The sequence below is a fragment of the Bos taurus genome, chromosome 20 (genome assembly GCF_002263795.3).
Source record: "Bos taurus isolate L1 Dominette 01449 registration number 42190680 breed Hereford chromosome 20, ARS-UCD2.0, whole genome shotgun sequence".
Lineage (NCBI taxonomy): Eukaryota > Metazoa > Chordata > Mammalia > Artiodactyla > Bovidae > Bos > Bos taurus.
Window position 1 is genome coordinate 58997325 of NC_037347.1, and position 20180 is coordinate 59017504.

The 20180-nt window shown below is 49.6% G+C and overlaps 1 protein-coding gene across 4 annotated transcripts in view; it reads right to left on the reverse strand.

The window, feature by feature from the left end:
* Positions 1–9467, reverse strand: part of TRIO (trio Rho guanine nucleotide exchange factor) — a 363545-nt gene extending 354078 nt beyond the window's left edge. For all 4 annotated transcript variants that reach the window (XM_059878913.1, XM_059878916.1, XM_059878915.1 and 1 more), the window contains exon 1: positions 8885–9467. In XM_059878913.1, coding sequence (XP_059734896.1) covers positions 8885–9056 — 172 coding nt within the window. In that variant the 5' untranslated portion in view covers positions 9057–9467. The remainder of the gene's footprint in view (positions 1–8884) is intronic.
* Positions 9468–20180: the final 10713 nt, after the last annotated feature.

Consider the following 20180-nt stretch of genomic DNA (forward strand, 5'->3'; position numbering starts at 1 on the left):
ATTTCAAATATCAGTCTCTGATATATTCATTTCTTCTTGCACTGACACCTCCCATTCACAGAATTCCAAAGTGGGGATTTTTATGACTTTTCCAAGATACACACAGGCGACCACACTTGAAGAGACACCAACAAAACCTATCTAAAAATATTCCAGGATAATAGTTTTAAATTTGAATTGTGTTTTTCTCAAGTTCAAGAACAACTTCATTTTATGGTTATGAGTCTTTAAGTGGGGAGACTAACACTTTATAAATTCACTCCTTAACCATCAACACTGTGAAATACACAGCTTCAGAGTTAATTACATGTAGGAAAGTCCATGAACTGAGGGTGAATGATCTCACACAGTTATTTATACAGTAACAACGCCCCCTCCTAGAAATTCCCTTTTTAACACCAGGAATGTCAAGGCACAGCGGACCACTCTGCCTGTGCTACTCTTTTTCCTTCTGGACAGCAGCAAAACTCAGCAGAGTGGGAAAATTTAAAGCAGGAAAAATGGTGACTGTTCGCATCTAAAGATAGTTTTTTTTAAGTCAGCAGACTTGTCAAATGGATTCTCAAGTTATGCTTCTTACAGAATCTAAGAAAAGAATCTCTATTTCCCCATAACTATCTTCAACCTTTCCCCAGATTAACCCTAGACATTACAGAAAGTCTGGTCCCACCTTAGGTCCATCGTTCGGTTGCTCAATCCTGTCCAGCTCTTTGCAACCAAGCCTGCACACCAGGCTTCTCTGTCCTCCACTGTCTCCAGGAGTTTGCTCAAATTCACACTCATTGAGTTGGTGAAGCTATCCAACCATCTCATCCTCTGTCGCCCCCTTCTCCTCCTGCCTTCAATCTTTCCCAGCATCAGGGTCTTTTCCAATGAGTCGGCTTTTTGCATCAGGAGGTCAAGGTATTGGAGCTTCAGCTTCAGCATCAATCCTTCCAATGAATGTTCAGGGTAGACTGCCTTTAAGACTGACTGGTTTGATCTTGCAGGTTCAAGGGACTCTCAAGAGTCTTCTCCAGAACCACAATTCGAAAGCATCAATTCTTCAGAGCTCAGCTTCTTTATAGTCCAACTCCCACATCCATACATGACTACTGGAAAAACCACAGCTTTCACTAGATGGACCTTTGTTAGCAAAGTGATGTCTCTGCTTTTGAATACGGTGTCTAGGTCTGTCATAGCTGTCCTTCACAAGCAGCAAGTGTCTTTTCATTTTATGGCTAAAGTCACCATCCACAGTGATTTTGGAGCCCAAGAAAATAAAATCTGTCACTGCTTCCACTTTTTCCCCTTCTATTAATATTTACCACAAAGTGATGGGACCAGATGCCATGATCTAGTTTTCTGAATGTTGAGTTTTAAGCCAGCTTTTTCATTCTCCTCTTTCGATTTCATCAAATGGCTCTTTAGCTCCTCTTCACCTTCTGCCATTAGGGTGGTATCATCTGCGTATCTGAGGTTGTTGATATTTCTCCTGGCAATCTTGATTCCAGCTTGTGATTCATCCAGCCTGGCATTTCACATAATGTACTCTACATAGAAGTTAAGTAAGCAGGGTGACAATATACAGCCTTGACATACTCCTTTCCCAATTTGGAACCAGTTAGTTGTTCTCTGTCCCTTTCTAACTGTTGCTTCTTGACCTGAATACGGGTTTCTCACCAGACAGGTAAGGTGGTCTAGTATTTCCATCTCTTTAAGAATTTTCCACAGTTTGTTGTGACCCACAGAGTCAAAGGCTTTGGCATAGTCAATGAAGCAGAAGTAGAGTTTTTTCTGGAATTTTCTTGCTTTTTCTACGATTCAATGAATGTTGGCAATTTGATCTCTGGTCCCTCCACCTTTTCTAACCCAGCTTGTACTATTACTATCTTTAAAATAAACGGGAAAGTCTTTCCAAAATTACTCAGTTTTATTCAAGTTTAGGAAATTAAACTTGAGAAATAACTTCTGTTAGACTTGGCTTCTGTTGGTGTCTCACGGTTTGTATTTGCATTTCCTTGAACGTGTGTGGCCGTTCTGTAGTTGCACTGTCTATTTCCCTTTTGGACTGCCTTTCTTATTGATTTGAGGAAACCCTTTTACAATCCTTCACATATAATTCCTCATCTGAATTATAAAAAATGTTTTTGCCCAGTCTGTAGCTGCTGCTGCTGCTACGTCGCTTCAGTCGTGTCCGACTCTGTGCGACCCCATAGACGGCAGTCCACCAGGCTCCCCCGTCCCTGGGATTCTCCAGGCAAGAACACGAGTGGGTTGCCATTTCCTTCTCCAATGCATGAAAGTGAAAAGTGAAAGTGAAGTCGCTCAGTCGTGCCCGACTCTTAGCGACCCCATGGACTGCAGCCCACCAGGCTCCTCCATCCATGGGATTTTCCAGGCAAGAGTACTGGTGTGGGGTGCCATTGCCTTCTCCTCAGTTTGTAGCTAGTCTTTGTTTAATGTTATGTTTTAAATTAACATACAATACAAATGGGTTCCTTTTCCTGTGTTCAGGTCTATGAATTTTAATATGCAGAATCACCACCACAGCCAGGATGCAAAACACTTTCATCATCCTTAAAAACACCCCCCACACTGCCCCTCTGGAGTCACCCTTTTCCCTGCTCTAACTCCTGGTAACCAACCGATCGCTTCTCTGTCCCTCCAGTTCTATTTCTTTGAGAAAGTCATACAAGTGGACTCCTATGCAGCCTTTGGAGGCAGCCTTCCTTCACGCAGCATCAGCTGAATGGATGTACCACAGTTCATCTGTTCACATCTACTCTTGTAAATGCCAGCAAGAGCAGCAAACAGTGAAGGAAGGGCCTTAACTCTTCCTAGCAGTGGGACAGGGACAGAGCAATATACCAAGTACTTGGAAGGAAAAGAGAAGGCCATGCAGTGGGCAGGACCTTACAGAAACCCCTCCTAAAGAGAAACTGAGTGCAATTCATCACTGTCCACACAGGGCTATGGGCTGTAAGAAAATAAGCCTGACGGACTCATGTGGACACCACTAACCCAAAGTACCCTAGAGCAAGAAAGTTTTCATTACAGCTTCGTCTGTCAGGGCAACTGCTAAACTGTACTAACTTATGACAGAGCCCAAACAGCATGATCCTTCCAAACTCAAGATCTGCTCTATAGACTGCTTCACAGTCCTCCCAGCGAAGAGCAGACGTGTGGCTGATCAAAGAAGTCAGTAGCCTATTAATGCAAGTGTGTGTGTGCTGTGCTTAGTCGCTCAGTCATGCCTGACTCTTTGCGACCCCATGGGCTGTAGCCTGCCGGGTTCCTGTCCGTGGGATTCTCCGGGCAAGAGTATTGGCATGGGCTGCCATTTCCTTCTCCAGATGATCGTTCCGACCCAGGGATCAAAACTGGGTCTCCCGCGTTGCAGGCAGATTCTTTACTGCCTGAGCCGCCAGGGAAGCCCGCAATGCAAATGCGTTTATGACGTAAGTGCAGTTTCATGTTGCCAGAGCACATCTGGCATTAGACCAAATACTCCAGGAGGTCGCACCCTGTCTCCGGATCAAGCCCCTAGGCCTTAAGCCTGGGAAGCCCACACACCCTCCTGTCAAACTCGACCCAGACATATAACCTTTACCAGAGGGCAGGGGCTGCAGAACTTGGGTTTACAGGGACTTCCTTATGGGAAGAGAGAACCAAAAAGGAGGAAATAAAGGTAACCAAGCAAACCGAGGCTTCCATTAGCAAGTGAGAAAGTGAAGATAAGACTGAGACACTGGCCAACCAGTAAACAGGAGAGCGGGAACCCCCATCAACAAGAATGTCACCCGCTTGGAAACTCCAGCCAGGGGGTCTCCTCGCTGGGAGACCCCGGGGCTAGGGCCGGGTACTGTGACAGCAAATAGAAGACAGACAGTCGGGGAGGCAGGGCCTCCGCGGTGGATACGGGGGCCCTGGGGCGGCGGGGAGCAGGGAAGGGGAAGGGGGGGGGGGGGGGGGCCTTGTCCCGACCCGCAAACCCTTTCTCCATTTTTGCTCCTTTGCCCTCAGTGCAGAGATACAGCGACAGGAATACCTTGAATGGCCCCAGGCGAACAACAGTAATAACAATAATAATACACCCGCTCAAGATTTCCGCGCGGGCTCGTCCCCTCGTCCAGGGCTGACTGGACGGCTCAGCGGCGCAATCTGGAGTGGAACGAGAGAGAACTGCGTCCCGGCTCCATCTAACCCCTCGTAACCTGTCTGCGCCCCTGGGCCAACCCTGTCCCCCGCCCCGCCCCCCCCCCAGCGGCCTGCGCGGGGCTGAGGATAAGGGGAAAAGATACAAAAGCCTGCATCTCGGTCCTCAGAACAGACACAACCGCCCCGGGGCGTTCGCCCAGGCGCTTAGGCCAAATGCTCGCGAGACGAAGAACGGAGCCGCGGCGGAGGCGCCGCCCCCTTTCCCGGGAACACGGCGGGGTTCTCACCCACAGCCATTCTTCCCCGTGCACCGAGGGGGGGCTTCTGTTCTGCCAGCGGCACCACTAAAAATCCGTCGAGACAATGCACTTAAGGAAATAAAAAACCAATTCATTAGAGAACCGAGGAGGAATGAAGGGGGTTGTTAAGGCGGCTTTTTATAGTACAACACAATTCATCCCTATCAACCTAAGTGACTTGACTAGGCAGTCAAAGTGTGGCTATTGATTAAGAATTGGACTTTTCTCTGGAATGCCGCCAAGGATATGAGATAAAATTTTATTTCCTCAGTGGAAGAGTCAAGAAAATAAACTTAAATATCAGATACGGCTGATTTAGATTATGACCCCTCCAAACACATCTTTCACTTAGAAACGGATCCCACATTTATCACAAGATTTAAAAGGCCAGAAAAGGCCATGCTAATCACATATTTTTAATACACACTTGAACAGATTTAAACCACATGCCACGCCTTGAACAGAACCACTGGCTTCATTTAAATTTTGGTTAATCATTTAAACGGTTTAAATGGCTTCATCTAAATCATTTGAATCGTGGATGGTTAAACTGCAAAGGAAAAAATACAATTGTCTATGTCAATAAGTCAGTTTACAAGGTCTTAATGGAAAGTTTCCTTCAGTGATTTTTTTTTTTTTTTTAACTGTCCTCTGATTTCCTAAAAATCACTTCTAGGATACTTCCAGCTCCCTCTCTGCTCTCGTCTAAAACAGAACCTCACTGTGCCACTGAAAAGGGGGAAACTAACATTCACTATCAAGTTACATTTTCTTCTGCTTTCCTTTTCAAAATATTGAGGGTAACAAGGACTGACTTCTTAATACAATAATTATTATTGGTGCTCACAAAGACCAAAGTTGCCAGGCTTCTAAATATACACAGAAGCAGCAGGGCAAGCTCAGAGGCCAGCGACTTAAGTGGTGTTAGAAGCAGAAATCTGAAGACAAGTTCCCTCAATATTCCATGAGGAAATCATTATATCAACATAGAAGGACATGCACCCTGCTCTCTCAGTAAGTAACTGACTCAAGTGTCTTCACACATTCCATTGTAAAGGGAAGGGCTGCAGCAACAGGTCCAGAAGTAAGACTTAGTAAGGAACCTAGCCCAGTGAGCTGACCACCTTTCAGAATAACCACAAACCCTTATGCTCTGCATATTCATATAATACCAACCTGAAACATACCAGGCAGGTTAAAAATAAGGCATTTATGTAAGTACCCCCTCCAGACACACACACACTCTTGCAAGGTTAAATAGAGAGCTCTGAAAGAATGATTTATTGTCACAAGAACAGGGCCCCAAAATAGATTGGCAATAAAAGTGATTGGTCCCAGCGGGATTGAGAACAAATCCTGGTAAGCGAAGTCCTGGCCATGACAGGCAACTGGGGAAAGAGTACCAGTGATGGAAGTGCTTCCCGGCCCTGACCCCAACTCTACCAGAGTTCTCTTCTGAACAAGTCACTCAACCTCCCTAGAAGTCTGATTCCTCTTCTGTAAACTTTAAAAAAAATTGTTCTAAATGGACTAGCTCATGTTTGTGATGCCTTTTGACAAGAAAACTAAAGAATGACCACTAGGAGCTAGGAGCTCAGAGGGAACAACAGAGTCCAAGGAGGTTAAAAGCCCTGGAGCCACCCCCCAGACCCTCTCCAAGTGTAGGGGTCCTGCCCCCAGGTCCCAGCTCCCAAACCAGGCAGGTGGCAGTGCCCTGCTTGAGTGCATCCAGTAATCATGGCCTTCATTCTATTCCTGAACTGCTCTAATTATGTAAAAGCTCTAATAAGCTAAATTCTCCTTCTTTCATCCAATCATAGTTACCAGTTTTCACTCAGCAACCACAAGGATAAAAGTAAATCCTTGCAGTATGGACAAGGAACAAAAAGGAGGCATGAAAATAAGGTCGCCAAACCAACAGTTCCAGGGCCAAGAAATGAAAAGCAACCAGTAGAAGTGCCTTGTCTAAGGCAGACTGGCAATCTTAAGCACCAGGCTGACACCACCATGGAAAACCGATCACACTCTGATCTGTCCCCCCCAGTCAGTAAAAACCTATTTTCTGGGTTTCTACATCTTAGGAAAGAATGTCTGATTTTACTAACGGACTTGACCTCTCTCTGTTCAATCATCCACATTCAATCAAAACTGCCCAGCAGGGCCATCCCCCTCCAAACCCCCGCCTCTGCCATTCCACCAGGTGAGGTCCCCACCCAGGGTCCCCCTGCTTCATCTGTCTAACCATTTGCCCCTTCCCACCCCTACCCATCAATCCAACTGAAGGGTCCCTCTCCTCTCTTCTCCCTCTGCTAGCGATCGCTGCCCCAGATGCTGGAGCCAAGATCTAGGTCAGGAATTCAGGGTTGCCCTAAGGAGGGAAAAGCACATTCAAAAGACCTTCTAGGCTAACCCTGAGATGGGATGCACAATGGCTGCCTACTTACAATCTGCTCTGGTTCCTGATTCCAAGTCAAACAAGGAAAGGGGCAGTATGTCCAATCAATTTTGGAGTGAGGAAGAAAAGAACAAACTCGTGAGCAGCACGGACTGGTTCTACCCCAAAGCGAACATGAACAGGAGCAAACACAGGACGAGGCCCCTGGCCACCGACAGGTAAACCCTGGGGAGAGCCACAGTAACTGAGAGAAAGTATTCTGTGAGCATCCAGTCCAACTTGATGTCTTCTGAGGCTCTTCTGAGCAGAAGTGATTTCTCCACTGTGAATAATAAAGACGTAAGAAAGTCTGGCCTCATAAGCACCAAAAATTCCCTCTCCAGGGCACACACGCCTTTGAAAGGCGCTGGATTCTGCACAGAATCTATTATTCTGTGACAGGTGGTGGAGAGAGAGAGAGAAGACAGGCTAGACTTAGCTTCGGGGCATGAAGGGAAGACGTCCCAGGTCTGCTATTAAGTGGTAAGATGGGGCTGCTCTATCGGGCGAGTTGCACACAAAAAAAGGCTTTCATTTGAAGGAGTTTGTGTTTTCCTAAACCTCTGCTTTCTGTGGGGACCTCACAAGGAGAGAGAGCACTAGGGAGTGTATTAACCCCAAGCTGACAGCACAGAGTCAGCGAGTGTCACTCCCAGCCACAACCAATCTGTTAAAACGACTCAAAACGAACCCCGCCTGGCAAGGATCAAGAAAACGAGGGAAGACAGTACTACTAAACCAGGGCTCTCCCCGGCAAGGCTAACTTCTGCCTCCGACTATCGCGCACCCGCTGCAAATTGCTCCCTGCGACCCAGATTACCCAACTGATCTCACCGGATCTGGCGACCGGATTTTGAAACGGGCCACGAAGAAACGTGAGCCTCGGGCCTCTGGCGCGCATCCCGCCGCAGTCCGCTCCCCCGACGTCCTCCCGGGAGCCGCCACCAGCACCCCGCGCGCGCCCCGCGCCCTCCCGCCCGCCCCGGCCTGGCCCGCCCTCCTCGGCTCTCCAGCGCCCAGTCTGCATTCTCCCTGCCCCGCGCCTGGTCCGCCGGGCACCGCGCCGCGGGGCCGCGAGGTCGCCCGGACGCGCGAACAAACCGGACTGGGCGCGGGGACGCAGGGGCGCGGGCGGGACGAGGCGCTGCCGCCGGGGTCCCCAGGACGCCTTGTCACGCCTCCCGCGCCAGTCCCCCCCGGGCGGGTCGCAAAGCTTGGCTCTCCCGTGACCAACCCCCTCCTCTTTGACCAAGAAACACACGGCCACCCCGGCACTACCTCCCGGGCAGGGCCCAGCGCGTGCCGGTCCCGCGCCTCCACCCCCGGGGCCACCACGTCCCCAGGGTGTCCCTCCCGGGCTACCCCCGGAGACAATGGCTCACCCATCGCCCGGCCGGCCTCGCTCCATTTCAGCCATCACCGACCTCCTCCCCTCCCCGGGCGGCCAGTGCCCCGGCAGCCCCGTTTCACAGAAGTGTAGACCGAGGCCAGGGAGGTGACAGGCGAGAGAAGAAACCTGGCTGCTTATGGAGCTGAGGAGGGACCACGGACAAATCGGCTACGAAGACCAGCCCAGATGAGAGACCGCTTTCCCGGGGCCCGGCCCCGCCGCCCCCGTCCGCTCGGCCTCCGGGGGACAGGGGGGCCTCCGCCCTCGCCGTCCCTGCCGCCGCCGCCTCCTCGGCCCTCCCGCGAAGGAGACAAAGAGCCGGCGCCCCAACCGGTGGAGCGGTAGCCGCCGGGGCGGGCGACGGGGAGATTTCACCCGGGAAACCAGGGGCGGGGACGAAGGGAAGGACGAGCCGGCGGCGCCGGGGCCGATCCGCGGCGCTCGGGGCGGCGCGGGCAACGGGACCCGCGGGTATTGGGGTGCAGGGCAGCGGCCTGGGCGGGCGCGCTCCGGGCCCGACGGGCGGGCGAGCAAGCACCGGGCGCGGCAGTGACCGCGGACCGCGCCTCCGCGGCGGGGGCCGGTGGCGGAGCGCGCGGGCAGCGGCGCGGGTGCACTCACCGGATCGGAAGAAGGCCGCGATGTCGGCCAGGTCCTTGGCCGCCTCCTCGGCCCCCTCGCCGGCGCCGCCCCCGCAGCCCGAGCTCGCCGCGCTGGCCGCAGCGGCGGGGCCGGAGGACGCGGCGGGGGCGGCGGCAGCACCGCCGCCGCCGCTGCTGCTGCTGCCGCTCATGGCTGCGGCGGCGCCCGCGGCCGCGCCCGGCTCGGGCCCCGCGCCCCTAGCGCCGCGCGCCGCCCGCTCCGCGCCGGGCCTGGCGGCGCCGAGCGCCCTGCTGTCCGCGCCCGGCGCGTGGACGCAGAGCCCCGGGGCGGCGGCGGCGGCGGCGGGCGGCGGCGGCGGCTCGGCCCGAGGAGCGCGTCCACATAGACGAGGACTCCGCCCGGGAGCCGCGAGCCGGCCGCGGGGCGGGAGCGCGGAGCCACGGCCTCGGCGGCGCCGGCTGGAGCGCGGGCAGCCACGCGCGCCGCGGCGCCGGACACGCAGTCGCGAGGGCGGCGGGGGATGGGGGGTGGCCCGCGGGGGCCGGCGGGAGCTCCGCGATCACGGGCGCCGGCGGCCACCGCGAGCCTCCATCTTGATTTCAGATGGGGAAAGGAAGGAGGGGGGAGGGGGGAAATCACGGCGGAGGGAACCCGGGTGAAAGGAAAAGGGAGAGCAGGGAAAGGAGAGGAAGGGGAAAAAAAAAAAAAAAAGAGAGGGGCTTCGTGAGTTTCCGGTGAATATCGTCTGGGGCCGGAGCGTGGGCTCGGCGGGTGGGCGGGGCGTGTGATGGGCAGGGCCTGGCGGGAGGGGCGGGGCCGCGCAGGAGGGCCGGCGGGCGGCGGCGGGAGCGTTTCAGCGTTGTTCCCTCCCGCGGACGGCGGCGAAAAGGAGGGAACGCTTTGAGGCAGCGAGGGCGCGCACCTTTCCAGGCCCGTCATGGCGCCCCCTTTGGACGCTCGCTCCTGCAGCGCCGCACCGCCCTCCGATCGCTGGAGCTGTTGATGACTGATCTCGCCGCGGGGCGGGATGACTTCGGCTCAGGGCCCGGTGTGCGCGTAGACGGGGCTCCACAATAGTTGTTGAATGGGAAGAGATTATGAAAACAGGTCGTGTGTTGTACTCCAGCCCCAGAGGGAATAATGGAGCAGGCCTCTGAACTCCTGGGGGCCGTCTGTCTCCTCGTCTGCCACAGGAGCTTCGGGACTCACAGCTCCTCCGCCCCTTCCACCAGAATGTAGAGAAGGGGGAAGGTGATGGTGGCTAAGGAGACCAAAGGAAGTGAGGGGTAGGTGACATCCTCCTTTAAGGAAGATCCGTGTCACACCCGCATTTGACAAAATATTCGAGTACAAACACCTATGTACCTGGCTACAAGCGAAGGAAGCAAAAGGTATTGGTATCCAGTGCGCCGGAAACAAGAGATAGATAAGATTGATTTAAAAAACAAACAAAAAAAAACTGGTGAAATACTCATGAAACCAATATACATGAACACTGGAAATGAACAATTAAGAAAATTAATAGTGAATGATGAATACCAGGTTTTGCACTGTGAGGAAGCCTAGAATGATCCGTGTGGTACGGGATTAGAGTTGGAGACGTCAGTATGAACTCCTGTTTAGCTTAATATAGATGCAGGTGGGTAAGAAAAGATTTGCAGATATGTGTTATATATATGTTATACACAGGCTGTTACATGTATGTCCATTTCCTTGCTCTGTCAGCTGAGTGGACTTAGGCATAACACTCTTGCAGCAAGTCGCACATCAGGCACTCAGATCTTTTATTCACACCGTTCTTCAGCAAAAGGAAACCAGGTTCCTCAGGTGCATCGGCTGACTCTGGGACTAAAACAGGAAACGTACAAGAGAACCTAGAGCATCTTGTTGTGCCAGATGATAAGGAAGTGCTACGAAAAATTTTTTGTTTAATTAATCAACATCCAGAACAATGATGAGGGTCTCTCAAAGGGACACAGAAGCCCACTGAAAGAGCTCCCAGTGATCAAAGCTGTAACAATTTGAACAGCAAAATAAAGCAATGTTCTATTATACCCAAAGTATAATAAATATACATGAGTGCATACCGATATAATGCAATGATTGAATGAGTAAATAATTAAGAGAGAAGAGACAAATGTCCCTCACAGAAGAATTCAAAATTAATACTTAGATACTCTGCCCTCAGTGAGATGGAATAGTCCTTAACTGTAGTCTGCACTTTCAACTTCCAGAAGGATAACTTTATAATGAAGAAAACTGACAAACATTACTTCACAAGATTACCAGCAGAGATAAATCGTGTGGATGGTATATACCCTTGATATGATGTAATGAAAATGCCACTTTAGCCCTATTGTCTTCCTCCCAGAAACACAGTCTAATCATGAGAAAAATAACAGACAAATCCCAGTTAAGGGCATTCTGCAAATGACCTGACCAATACTTCCCCAAACTGTTAAGGTCAACAAAAGTAAGCAAAGTCTGAAAACTGTCACAGCCAAGAAGAGCCCAAGGAAACATGATAACTAAATGTAATGTAGTATTCTTAAGGATCCTGGAACCAAGAAAGCACATTAGGTAAAAACTAAGAAAATATGAATAACATATGGACTTTAGTTAATAATGATGTACCAGTACTGATTCATTAATTGTGAGTAATATGGGAAAATTGGATTGAGCTATAAGGGAACTCTGTACTATCTTCACAACTTGTCTTGTTATTTTAGAATCTAAATCTATTCTAAAATAGAAGCTTATTTTTAAAAAATTTTTAATTGTATGTGGAATATCAAAAAGAAAAAAAAATTCAGTTGGTCCAAATTTCACAGGCTATCAGCTCAGGTGTGCTGACAATGTTTCTTTTTCTTATTTTTCAGTTGGGTAATTTCTGTCTCCAGCTCCCATTTCTCCTCATGGCTTAATCCTAGTTTGGAGAAAATAATCTCCAGGAACTTTCTTTGCCAACTGAGTACATTCCCCTTCCTGCCTTCTCCCTAAGGTTGAAGCCAAACTCCCAGAGGCATTGGTGAGATCACAACATGAGGTGGGGATGGGGAGATGGCACCTGGCCCTTGGTCTTCAACCTAGACAGCATATTAAAAATCAGAAACATTACTTTGCCAACAAAGATCCATCTAGTCAAAACTATGGTTTTTCCAGTAGTCATGTATGGATGTGAGAGTTGAACTGTGAAGAAAGCTGAGCGCCAAAGAATTGATGCTTTTAAATTGTGGTGCTGGAGAAGACTCTTGAGAACAAGGAGATCAAACCAGTCAATCCTAAAGGAAATCAGTCCTGAATGTTCATTGGAAGGACTGATGTTGAAGCTGAAACTCCAATACTTTGACCACTTGATGTGAAGAACTGACTCATTGGAAAAGACCCTGATGCTGGGAAAGATTGAAGACGGGAGGAGAAGGGGACGACAGAGGATGAGATGGTTGGATGGCATCACTGACTCGATGGACATGAGTTTGAGTAAACTCCAGGAGTTGGTGATGGACAGGGAGGCCTGGCGTGCTGCAGTCCATGGGGTCGCAAAGAGTCAGACACGACTGATCGACTGAACTGAACTTGGTCATCATGAGCTCGTTCTGGCACTGAGGCTCATGTGTGTCCTGTGTGTGTCTGCCTCCTTGACGATCCTACTCAGACTGAAGGCATTGCCATGACTTTGCTGCTTTCTGCTGTTCTATCCTGCTCACCAACCACTGGGGCCCCTGATGGCCTTCTGGCAGTCAGCACCCCTCCTGAGCTACTCCCCAAGCGCTCAAGAAGACATTCAGCTGTTCCTGGGATGCTCAGTCCCACCCCACAAAGTGAGGCCCTGTGCTCTCTGCTCCCAGACCCCCAAAGCCTACCTTGGCACAGACTTCCTCTTTCAGAGACTCACATGGGGGTTTAAAGTGATCCATTTCCTCTCCCCACAAATTGCAGAATTGTAATTTCCTCTGCAGGAAGTAAACTTCATTCCAGATTCATCATACTTCCTTCCAAATCTTTTATTTTGGCATAACCTTTGTGTTCCCAGGAAATGCTGTTTTTATTTAGAAAACCCCATTCCCTTCCATTCTTCCCTCTGCCATAGGTTCCAGAAGTTTCTCTTGAAATTTAGAAGCCAGTGCTAACATCTTTCTTTCACTCTGCATGCCTCCCCTACCACCCTGCCTGTGGGTAGTGAATATAGATGCCCCCCTCTGCCACCTAAATGGTGGAGAAAGATCATGAATTTGAAAACATCAAAACTGCTGGGGGGCAGGGAACAAGACTGAATGTCAAGCAGCCACAGAAAGATGGTGGTCCTTGAAAAGTGTCAGTTGGAAGAGGCTAACTCCTGAAAGATCAAACCAGTCAGTCCTAAAGGAAATCAATCCTGAATATTCATTGGAAGGACTAATGCCTAAACTGAAGCTCCAGTACTTTGGCCACCTGATGCAAAGAGCCAACTCATTAGAAAAGACCCTGGTGCTGGGAAAGATTGAAGGCAGGAGGAGAAGGGGACGACAGGGGACAAGATGGTTGGATGGCATCACCGATTCAATGGACATGAGTTTGAGCAAGCTTCGGAAGATAGTGAAAGACAGGGAAGGCTGGGGTGCTGCAGTCCATGGCATCGCAAAGAGTCAGACACGACTGAGTGACTGAACAACAACAACTCCTGCTGGAAGTTTCTGGGTGGAGCCAAGTCCTGGATGTTGGGAGTTGGCCTGAAAGGGACTGTGGACTGCATGTAATGACTGCTAAGGGTGTTGGGATAGGGGTGGAATGACAGGTGTATGTTTGGATGAAAAGAGCTCTCTAGTGTTGAGACCCAGATATTGACCAGTCCTTCAATCTCAGGTAGAGTCATTTCCAAGAAAGCTCAACAGGAGACTTGTGTCTGAGTGTGGGATGTGCAGGAAGGCTCACCCAGATTGCAATATGAGAAAGAAGCTGCACACGGAGTTTTTTTCCCTTCTGCCATCTGAGCTTGTGTAGGGGGATCTAAACAGGGTTTCATGACAGCTGCTGTTGATCCTACCCCACTTTCAAAATTCAGCTCGAATTTCATCCTAGTTGAAGCTGATGCATCAACTTGAAGTGACCTCTCCCTCATCTGTATTCTGGAACACCAGTCGTTCCGGCATTTGATTGTAAATTCCATTATATTATTTGCAGCCTTTGTGTTTAATGTCTTGCCTACCAGGTGAGGAGATCCCTTGCAATCAGTTCAGAAGTTTCAACCTGTGTGCCTAGATCTATACCAGTCATGAAACCATGAGGCAAAAGAAATAGAGAAAGCCAGTTGGGCGGGGGAGTGCGGGGGGCAGTTGTGTAGTCAGGATCCTTTCTGTCCTTCTATCAGAGCCCATGCCTGGTTAATACACTCCATTTCCCATCTCTGAGAGCCATGTGACAGAGAGCTGGCTGATGAGTGGAAAGGACTGGGTAGGGCTCACAAGCAAGAGTTCAGACACAGCAAGTGCACGCATTTGGCCCTTGGCCCTTTGTCCTCCTCGGAACACAGGCAAAATGCTGGAGCTGAAGGGTCCGTTGTGTGACTATGAGAAAGTAAACGTGAGAACTGAAGCACGTGGTACAGATGCCCAAGTGAGCTGCCCACCTCCAGGCTTCTCACTGCATGGAAACCTACAAGAAAATTGTGGTGCCGGAGAAAACTCTTGAGAAATCAACTGAATATTCATTGGAAGGACTGATGTTGAAGCCGAAGCTCTAATACTTTGGTCACCTGATTAAAAAAAAAAAAAAGCCAACTGATTGAAAAAGACCCAGATGCTGGGAAAGATTGAGGAAAGGAGAAGAAGGGGGCAACAGAGGATGAGACGGTTGGATGGCATCATTGACACAATGGACATGAATTGAGAAAACTCCAGGAGACAGTGAAGGACAGGGAAGCCTGGTGTGTTGCAGTTCATGGGATCACAAAGAGTTGGACATGACTTAGCAACTGAACAACAGCAACAATGGAAATGTTTAGGTGATAACTTGAGACATAGGCTTGACCTCTGGCCAGAGTTGGAACTCTAAGCTGAAGAGGATAAACATACCTGGAGTTTTAGATGTGATTAATCTGCTAAGGAGATGAGGGTAGAAAGTGAGTAGGACATAGGGCTACAGGCAGAGATTTTATGCCATACAGTGGGTAGCACTGGATATGACTTGAGTGTCCTGAGAGTCCCCAGCTGGTCCTGGGGTGGATTAAAGAGCAGGTAAAGGAAGAAAAGCGGACCCGCAGAGGCCAGGGTATCTAATTCAGTGGTAAAAGAAGCCACCTGCAATGCAGGAGACTCAGGTTCGATTTCTGGCTCGGGAAGATCCCCTGGAGAAAGAAATGGCAACACACTCAGGTATTCTTGCCTGGGAAATCCCATGGACTGAGAAGCTAACAGTCCATGGAGTCGGAAAAGAGTCAGACACATCTGAGAGACTGAACAACACCACCATGCTAATTTGGCTCACAAATCACTAGAAATGGACCCTTGGATTTCTTGGATTTCTCGTCTTTGATTTGGGGGTGACCTCCACTAAGCCACTAAAAGGTCCAAGTCAGAGCCCTACTTGTGCTCTGAACCCGAATTCACAGGCCTGAGACCCCAGGAATGGCTGACTGGCCTTGAGATTGGATTTGTAAGAGTCTTTTGACCTCCCTCACGCTGATATTCTTTTAGTCATTAAGATAGCTCTGAACATATGAATTAAGCAAAGACGTTCAGGGTGGGGTGGAAGAGGGAGTTAAGTGGAATAAGCCTGGGAAAGGAATAAGGGATGGAATTTGAGAGTATCTGAGGTGGACAGGGGGCAAAAAAAAAAAAACATTTTGTATATGTGTGTGTGTGTGTTTGTGCACAAGCACAGATGTGTGCATACATGCTTATGGCTGCCTGCACTTGGGGTGTGGGGTGATGATGAAGATCTGATGGCAGGGAAACCCAGTAATACAGGAAGAAAAGATAAAGATAGATTTGGATTTGAAATGAATGCAGAATTGGAAGTTGCAAGTTTTTATTTTTATTGGTATGTTAATGAGAAGAGTGTATAGGAGAAGTGACAATATCTAAAATCTGCTGCCTTGCCTGTCAAATTGATCACTGTTACGGCTCATTGCTTATACTACCTGCCAACTTGCTGACTCTGCCCAGTAACACAAAGAATTCCAAATTGAGCCCTCCAGCCCCAAATAGGCAGAATTTGAAATTCTACCAGGTGGGACATTCATTCGTTCTGCTTCTGGCCAACTTCTGGTCTTCAAGATTTCTCTAATAGATAAATACTCCTGGGAGTGCTAACACCTTAAACCTTTATCACTTAATGCCTTATAGAGAGGATTAGTAGATTAGCCCAGCATTGGCAGGAGTAATGAGAGGGATAAAAGAAGGAAAAGGGCAATGGACGGCCCTAATAAAAAAGACACCTACAGGAAAACAAACAAACCCATCTATTTTGCTTTTGCTTAGAGCTGGTCTTACTGCCTCTAAGTATAGACTCTGAAAAAATTCAGGCTCTGGTTCCTGTACAGAGTGGGTGAAGATTTTTATATTCTGGGGTCATTGATTGCTCACTGAAAGACACATAGGCAAAGGTCCTTAGACGGTCCATTGTGTTTGGCTATATGAAGAAGCTAGAGGGGACCATAGCGGTTGGGTATGGGGGAAAATAGGAGACCCAGTTGGTGGAGCAGAGCAACCTCATCACGTAAAACCTCACAGGGGCTTTGTAAGAACCCTGCTTTACAGTCAGAATAGCACAGGTGTGGCTTATTGCTGAGAAGATTCGAAGTGATTAAGGAAAGCTGGAGATTGTGTGGACTCACCAGAATATTAGAAAATAAAGCGGAAGTTTGTAAAAAGCTTTGTAAAGGATGGTCATGTAGAGAGTTGCTAGAAACCAGAAGGTTTTATTGTTTGTAGGTTTTTTTGAGGATGACCATTCTGACTGGTGTGAGGTGATACCTCATTGTAGTTTTGATTTGCATTTCTCTAATAATGAATGCTTTCCTGATGATTCAGATTACAAAGATTCTGCCTGCAATGCAGGAGACCCAGGTTCAATCCCTGGGTTGGGAAGATCCCCTTGAGAAGGACATGGCAACCCACTCCAGAATTCTTGCCTAGAGAATCCCATAGACAGAGAAGCCCAGCGGAATACAGTCCTGTGGTTGCAAAGTCAGACACAACTGAGCAACTAACACACTTGCTAATTAACGATGTTGAGCCTCTTTTCATGTGCCTCTTGGCCATCTGTAAGTGTTCTTTGGAGAAATGTCTAGTGTAACACAAGGATCTCTATTCAGTGCTCTTGCTAAATGCGTCGCGAATGCTGTGTGCTAAGTCGCTTCAGTTGTGTCTGACTCTTTGCAACCCCGTGGACTGTAGCCCACCAGGCTCCTCTGCCCATGGAATTCTCTAGGCAAGAATACTGGAGTGGGTTGCCATTACCTTCTCTAGGGGATCTTCCCAACTAAGGGATCGAATCCACCTGTTTTATGTCTCCTGTGTTGGCAGGCGGGTTCTTTACCAATAGCACCACCTGAGACGCCCACTCAGTCCTCTGTGATAACCTAAATGGGAAAGAAATCAAAAAGAAGGAGATATATGTACGTGTAGAGCTGATTCACTTTGCTGTACAGCAGAAACTGACACAACATTATAAAGCAACTACAATAAAAATTTTTTTTAATACAGAAATTTTAAAAGTAAGGATTAAAAAAAAAGAAACCAGCTGCTGGCACTCCCCAAGGGGTTGGAAGGCTCTGGAAGAGACTTGAGGACCGCCAACACCAACTAACAGGACCCGCGCCTGGCAGAGCTCACCAGGAGCACAAAGACACCCACCTATGGAGGGAAAGTTGGGGTGGTCCTGGGTGACCTGCCTGGTCCCTGCTTCCCCGGGGGCATGGAGCCCACGTGTTGTGCAGCTACACCCGGGAGGACTTCTTCCCTCACTCGCCAGGGGTCCTGTCCACCCACCTCCGTCTCCTTCCCCCACCCAGCTGCCTGCTCACGGGGATCTAGAGATGAGAAGAGACACAAGAAAGCCACTTTTTAAAGAGCACCTCGGGCCTCTTTTTATTTTTTAAAATTTTTATTTGAGTGTAGTTGGTAAAGCACCCGCCTGCCAATGCAGGAGACATGAGATTCTGATTCGATCCCTGTGTCAGGAAGATCCCCTGGAGAAGAAAATGACAACCCACGCCAGTATTCTTGCCTGGAGAATCCCCATGGACAGAGGTGCCTGGCAGGCTACAGTCCATGGGGTTGCAAAGAGTTGGACACGACTGAAGTGACTTAGCACATAACTGATTTACAGTGTTGTGTTATTTTCAGGTATGCAGCAAAGTGAGTCAGTTATACATATACATATATTCACTCTTTTTTAAGGAAAAAAAAATTATTTTCAACCTTGGGCCTCTTTTTACTTCTCGTTTTTTTGTCTCTAGCCTGACAGTCAAATCAGGGATTATAAAAAGCAACAGGGAACCCCAATTTGTGGACTGGATTTCTTTTCAAAACCTGGACAGTTGACTGTTTTCTTCCAGGGATGCTGGGTAGGTAGCATCAGGGAGGGAAAAGAAATCCCAGTGAGAACCAGCTTTTGGTGCTGCCTCTGGCACTGACTAGCTGTGTGATGGACAGGGAAGCCTGGCATGCTGTAGTCCATGGGGTCGCAAAGAGTCGGACACGACTGAGCAACTGAATTGATCTGAACTGAGCTGTGTGATTCCAGGTGAGTGAACTAGAGAGATGAATGCTGCCTGCCTGACCCTGACCTTCAGAACTACCTGCATCCCCAGGAAGACCCGAGGTGCAGCCACTGCCTGTCACAGCCAGCCCCCATCTGCCCCTGCTCCACCCCCACCCTCTTCATGGGGGCGGGGGAGGGGGGGAGAAGGCACCTGGAGGCAAGCCAGACTGAACTGGTTCCTACTTGAACTGGGAAACGTGGAGAAAGGATGCCAGGTGACAGGGCAACCCGCACCAGGGGAAGCGAATGCAGGGAGTGGGCAGGAGGGCGGCCCTCCAGCCTTGCTGCCCTGGTGAGTTTTCACCGGTGCCCTCGGCTCACCCCACAGCAAACCCTTCTCCTGAGACCAGCTGGGGGGTCTCTAACTTAAGAGCACCCCACTGGAAAGGAATCAGTTGCAGGGGACAGTTCTAGGTCACAGACCCTCACTGAGCAAATGGCTTTGGCTTTGAAACAGGATTGGGGACAGGGCGTAGAGGCCTCCCACACCCTGGAACAAGATCTGTGTGGGCCACCCATCAGCAGTTTAGGGACAGCCGATGACGGATCCCTGTGCTTTCTCCAGGGAGAAGGTAAGAGAAAACCTCACACTGAGAGCCACTTAAAGGAGAAGGTGAAGGCGAGGAGGACCCACCGATTGAATTCCCCTCCCCCCAGCCCTGAGCATGCAGTCTAACTTCTGCAGAAACCTCCAGATGGTCAGGCACTCGGATGGTTCACTCAGTTTCAGCATTGACTGAATTCTCAACCTTTCTCTGTTTCTACAAATAGAGTTAAAAATTCCAGATCTACAATGAGATACGGGCTTCCCTGGTGGCTCAGCGGTAAATAATCTGCCTGCCAATGCAGGATGCTTCCTGGGTCAGGAAGATCCCCTGGAGAAGGAAATGGCAATCCACTCCAGTATTCTTGCCTGGGAAATTTCATGTACGGAGGAGCCTGGTGGGCTACAGTTCATGGAGTCGCAAAAGAGTTCATAGGGACACGACTTAACCACTAAAAAACACAGACAAAAAAAAAGCAATGAAGATATCTGAGGGTCATTGAAAGGATTACACCCACCCCCACCCTACACATCACAGCCCCCCTCCCCATCCTATCTTTCTTGAATGTACCATCTTCCACATCTCTCTCTCTGCTCAGGCACAGAGACCTCAACAACCCCAGGCATCAGTAGGACTAGACTGAGAATGCCACCCAGGTCTGCAGTGGGACAGCCAGATCAGGGAGGAGAGGGGAACTGGCACCCTGTCTTTGCACCGTGCTCCCCAACAGGCCCCCGAGGAGCCACACGACAGAGGACAAGGCTGATGAGGGTCACAGAGGAGCAGGGCTGGCACCACTGGATAATTGCCCACAGGGACAAGGCAGCCTTGGCCGGAACCCAAAGGTGTGGCTCAGGTGCTTGGTCCCTGTGACTCCAAAACCCCAAAGTTCTGAAAACCAATGTCCTTAGTAACTCATTTGGTGGCAAAAGCTGACTTAACATCCTGCGAGGCTGTGGGTGTCCTTTATCTCATTTAGGGTGAATGGTATTTTTGCTGCCGAAATACTAAAAGGATGTGATTTT